Source organism: Apium graveolens, chromosome 10 (genome assembly GCF_009905375.1).
Source record: "Apium graveolens cultivar Ventura chromosome 10, ASM990537v1, whole genome shotgun sequence".
Taxonomy (NCBI): Eukaryota; Viridiplantae; Streptophyta; class Magnoliopsida; order Apiales; family Apiaceae; genus Apium; species Apium graveolens.
The window spans coordinates 169132451-169138258 of record NC_133656.1 but is presented as its reverse complement, the minus strand read 5'-3'; the positions used below and the strand labels follow the sequence as shown (position 1 = coordinate 169138258).

General features: G+C 36.1%; 2 protein-coding genes across 2 annotated transcripts; both read right to left on the bottom strand.

Moving 5' to 3' along the window:
* Positions 1-1002: 1002 nt before the first annotated feature.
* On the bottom strand, positions 1003-4147 carry LOC141693264 (G-type lectin S-receptor-like serine/threonine-protein kinase At4g27290). The gene is made up of 4 exons (XM_074498295.1): positions 2490-4147; positions 1986-2116; positions 1426-1636; positions 1003-1306 (listed from the first exon to the last, which is right to left on the bottom strand). The coding sequence occupies exons 1-4, from the start codon at positions 3763-3765 to the stop codon at positions 1065-1067; spliced, it is 1860 nt and encodes a 619-aa protein (XP_074354396.1). The 5' UTR covers positions 3766-4147; the 3' UTR covers positions 1003-1064.
* Positions 4148-4813: 666 nt separating this feature from the next.
* LOC141691285 (uncharacterized) lies at positions 4814-5402 on the bottom strand. The gene is made up of 2 exons (XM_074496020.1): positions 5155-5402; positions 4814-5078 (listed from the first exon to the last, which is right to left on the bottom strand). Exons 1-2 carry the CDS (start codon positions 5400-5402, stop codon positions 4814-4816), a joined length of 513 nt encoding a protein of 170 aa, XP_074352121.1.
* Positions 5403-5808: the final 406 nt, after the last annotated feature.

Genomic DNA, 5808 nt, shown 5'->3' with positions numbered 1-5808 from the left:
ATTTGGGATTTTGATACTTTGAGCACCAAATTATACATGATTTCTCTTATTAATAAAAAAGTATGGTTATAAGGATTATAGCTCACTGATTTAAATAATATCTTTGTAACTTAAACTTTGTGTAACTTTTTCCGCAAAAAAACTGTGTAACTTTCTAAAGGGAAAAATGACGGTAAACATTTTTTTAAAAAAAAGTTGTAAGAGAAACTCCAATATTAATAACATTTATTAATAAGCGAAACATTTTTTAAAGTGGTACTTAGTTTCACTTATTTTTTGGTACCCCTACCTTTTGGTTTCACTTTTCATGATTCATGTTATAACTCTAACTCTAATTGTATTATTATTATCCTTTTCATTCCTATATGACACATAATTCTATATATATATATATTATTTTTACCCGTTTTTCTTTATTAATAAATTTTTTAAGTGATACTTTATTTTCACTTATTTTTTAGTTCTATCACCTTTTATTTTTTTTTTTGTTTTTATGATTAATGTTGTAACTCTAGGTGTTATTTTTATCCTTTTTGATTCCTATATGACTTATAATTCTATATGTATTATTTTTACCCGTCTTTCTTTAGTAATAAACGAAACATATTCACTTACTTAAGTTAATTTCTGATCTATATCTCGGTGCGTGGCGTGGCGCGTGTGTGCGCGTGAAGCACTCAACAACACAATGGACCTTCACACACCTTAGTAGTTGTATACTACTCATGTGGGTAATACCATATAAAGCACACAACCTCCTTTATTTATTTCAATGTGGGACAAATATTCTCAAATTTTTCCAAGCTACTTTCAACTCTCATTTCATATGGATTTCATTAAAAAAATTCTTAAAACCATACATGAAAATTTAAGTTCAAATATCATTGAACAATTTTCAATCATTAGATTTTAGGATTAACATCAAGAACATAATTAAATTAAGGTCTAAAATCCTAATTTTCTAACAGATAAAACATATCAGTTAATGCTTAGGTCCTTACTTTGATGAAAAAATCACTATGCAACAAAATCTTAAGAACATTATTGAAATTTTGCAGAAATTATTACTGTGTCCCAACCACTCTTCTTGTACTTGCTTGAGTTTCATTCTCTCCAAAAGTTCTAGCCAGTCCGAAGTCTGATATTTTAGGGTTCATCTCATGATCCAATAAAATATTACTGGCTTTGAGATCTCTATGGATGATTTTTAGTCTGGAATCCTGGTGAAGATAGAGTAGTCCCCTTGCAATACCAATTATAATATTGTACCGCTTCTGCCAGTTTAATGATTGGCACATTTTTTCATCTGTTCATTTGCCATTCAAATCCAATCATTGTATTGCAGAACAGCATTGGTGATTTGACTATGATACTCATAAACCAACAGACTAAACAAATATAGAGAAGTTTTAATTTGGATCATACCGAAAATATAAACATCCAAACTTTTGTTAGGCAAATACTCATAGATTAATAGCCTCTCCCCTTGCTCAATGCAGCACCCAAGAAGCCTCACAAGATTCTTATGTTGAAGTTTAGCAATGCATGAAACTTCATTCATGAATTCATCTACTCCCTGTCCTGAATCCTTCGACAGCCTCTTCACACCTATTTCCTGTCCCTCTTCTAAGATCCCCTGCAAATTAGGACATGTGATATCTTCATTTTTATTCTGACAGATGGTCAATGTCACTTTCTATCTTGAAACATCTGAACATAAACTTATTATTAGCAGGTTAGAATTGGCTCTTTTATGCGCACCACGGTCACTACCTGTACAGATGATTAGGTACTTTCCTTTCCTTCTAAAAGATATTTGGTGGTTTAACAGTAGTTTTGATCAAATTTAAAATAACAAGTTTGTATATGAAGTTCATGGAAAATCTATGCCAGGCTTTGAAACATTACTACTATCTTGACTCTTTCTCTACGAAACTGGAAACAATTTATCGATAAACACATATGAGAAGAAGTTTTCACCTCACCTTGTATACAGTCCCAAATCCACCTTTTCCAAGCTGGTTGATGTTGGAGAAATTATCAGTGGCATTAGCAATTTGCATGAAGCTAAATGATGGTAAATCTAAGTCTTTCCCCTCTTGCGGTCTGCCTTTTTCTGCACGTGTAAACGAAATTCTTTAGCGAGTCTTATGATCTCCGTGATGCAGAACCCTACATCCAGATATCCAATCTTCTGAACAAATTCTTTAGCGAGTCTACGTGTCAATATTATTGAAACAATTGGAGTTTCCAAATTAATTACCTTCTCTCTTAAGCCTTTTTGCCTTGTATGCATACAACAGGAAACTGCCTATGATTAGTATTAGCATTGCAAGCACTGGAACTAATATAATCCGCAGGTACTTCTTTAATCTGAATTTTTTGTTATCCTCTGTGTAAAAATATATTATATTGAAAGTTCAACTAACTATATAAAAAAAAGCATTGAAGTTTTACCTAATAACAGTAGCTTCAGAAAAATTGCTTACTTAGTTCAGATGCTGGCATTCTTACATAAAGATCCTGTCCATTGTATGAGTAGCCTCGCATATCAATCAGGCCACCAAACCACAACAAGCATCCACTTCCCCCATTTCGAATATCTGTATTTGAATAGGCTGTACAATTGCAATCCTTCAAGCACTTGTTCTCGCATTCTGCAAGGCTCATGCTCATGTTATACCATGACCATCGTGTGTCTGGCAATTTTACACCAATATACTTCAGAAAACCATCTCCGTCATTTCCACATTCCAATTGAACTTTGCGCGAACAACCACTAAGCCAATCTGCTTCTGCCCAATCTTCTGGCTTTTTCGGATGAAACCCAGTCATACATTCACACCTAGGAGACTTGTTAAGATTGCAAACACCATTTGTTCCACAAATCCCATAACGATCACAATCTCTCAGTTGTGAAGTCAGATATTGTGTCCAAATATGTTTATCTCTGTTCCATATATAACGACTTGATAAGCCACCTGGTGCCAATGTCAGCCTTGTTGTAGGAGATTCGCTATTGACACGATTATAATAATAATAAGCCTCCGTCTCAGTTATAACAAATCCTGTTGTGTAGATTCCATTAGGCTTAAGTACAGAATTACCGCTAAATCTTGAGCCAACCCAAGGTCCAAATCTATACCAAGCATCTGAATCTTTCCACAAAATTAGCTGTGGAAAACCATTTTTATCAAGTCGATGAATATAATCACCAGGCGATGGATCATCATCACTTTTCCATGATGAAAAGTACCTGTCAATGCCGGTTACTAAATCAAATCCAAATTTCATGCCTGCAAGAAAATTATCCACAGGATAATCAAAACTTTGCCATGCAAACTTTTGTTGCTCATTTTCATCACGAAAAACAAGGTTCCCTGTGTCTAATAGCTGAGCCACTGGATTCTTCACTGATCCTGAAAAATTCGACTTCCATATGCTGACAGTAGTACTTTGATTAGTACTTACAACAATTCCCCTGCTACTGACCCTTACAACACCTGACGTGTTAGAAATCGGAGAGTTTCTATTAGCCACCCATATAACTGTTCCATTTGATATCTTCTTGAACCATACACCGAAATATCGATTCTTGGGATTGCCTTGCGGGATGAAAAATCCCATTTCAAAGTCTCCTCCTGCGGACACAATGGTATGTCCATCACTGATGGTTTGATTTACAGTTAACGTGTCTGCTGCAGAGTAGAACATTAAGATTGAGAGTAAACATGTGCACGACAAAATGATAGCAGTGCCTTCCATTGATGCTTTGCTAAATCTTCTGTCTGTCTTGGGTTTATATGCATAAAATGCTTGGAATTAGCTGTTAGTAGTATATGACACCATTTGTCCCAAGATATAAAACTTAAAACTCCGAAAAGTCCTCTTGGGATTGCCACCCATATAACTGTTCCATTTGATATCTTCTTGAACCATACACCGAAATATCGATTCTTGGGATTGCCTTGGGGGCTAAAAAATCCCATTTCAAAGTCTCCTCCTGCGGACACAATGGTATGTCCATCACTAATGGTTTGATTTGCAGTCACGGTGTCTGCTGCAAAGGAGAACATTAGAATTGAGAGTAAACATGAGCACAACAAAATGATAACAGTGCCTCTCATTGATGCTTTGCTAATTCTTCTGTTTGTCTCGAGTTTTTATGCATAAAATACGTGGTAGTAAATTAGCAGTTTGTAGTATGCGACACCATTTGTCCCCAAGTTATAAAACTCGAAAGTCAAAAAGTCAATACTTGGGATTTTAACGAGTCGTTTACCCTGCAAGACTGCAACTATGGGGGTCATCTAGACTTTGGAAAAATTGTAATTGTACACGATCTTTGTAACGATATTGCTATTTTTATGATTTTCTGTTTTAAGAAACTAAGATATTTGAAAGAAAAATGCAGACAATTAAGAACAAGTAGAAACAAGAAGAAAATTCATATCATTCTATAATGGTCCAATACCAGGAGCACAGGACATATATTGTCATTAAGCAACTCTCCCAATGCACTACCTGCCAAAGTTTGTTAACAACTAGCATTACAAGTTAACGATCAACTAGATGACACCTGTGAACACAGATTAATTGAACGTCACCGTTTTAAGGGTTACATATCCCGCCAAGACCATACTTTTAATAAAATAAAAATATCATGACAATTTTCCTCCCTTAAGAAGATCCTTGTCCTCAAGGATGAAAATCTGGAAACTTCGCCATTAATTCCTCTCATAAATTCCCAAGTAGTTTCATTCGGGCTGCCATTTTCCCACTGGATCAACACCTTGATGGCTGGTCTAGTCCCTCATTTAATCAACATTATGTCCAGGATAGCTATTGGTCGTGGTTGAATGATGCCTGAATCATCGGTGCTAGGTAAGGAAGTCTGTACAACCTTGAAATCGCCTAGCTTCTTTTTTAATTGAGAAACATGAAACACATTGTGAATTTTTGCATCATCAGGGAGGGCAAGCGTATAAGCCACGAAACCTTCTCTTTCAGTAACCACATATGGGACATAATACCTTGCAGAGAGCTTGTGATTCTTCCTGAGATTGACTGAATGCTGCCTGTAAGGTTGTAGCTTCAAGAACACCTCAGTACCTACTGTGAACTCTCTTTCTGACCTTTTTTTTATCTGCAAACCACTTCATTCTCTCTTGTGCTTTGACTAAATTTTTCTTGAGCAATTGTTGTGTTGAAGTCCTCTCCCTTAACAATGCAGAGACTGCAGAATCATGAGATCTGAGCTGGCGATAGTTAATTGATGGAGGCACACTGCAGTATAAAGCCTGATATGGGGACATCCCCATTGCAGAATGGTGAGTCGTATTGTACCACCACTCTGCCATAGGTAACCAACTTGCCCATGTGCCCGGTTTCACTCCCACCATACTCCTTAGGAACATCTCAATACATTGATTTACTCTTTCAGTCTAACCATCAGATTGAGGATGGTAAGAGGTGCTGAACCTGAGTTTCGTTCCTGCAGCAGCAAAGAGCTCCTTTCAGAAGCTACTGAGAAAAACAGGATCTCTGTATGAGATTATAGCGTTGGGAATCCCATGTAATCTTACCACAACATCTAAAAATTCATGTGCCACCTTAGCAGCTGTATAAGGATGTGTTAAAGCTGACAAATGACAGTTTTTTGTTAGTTTATCACAGCCACTAGGATTAAATCCTTGCCTTTAGACTTTGGAAGTCCCTTAACAAAATCAATAGACACCACCTCCCATATGTGGTTTTAGGGATTCGAGCATAAAAACGCAACGGAAAAATAAAATTTTCGAATCCTTA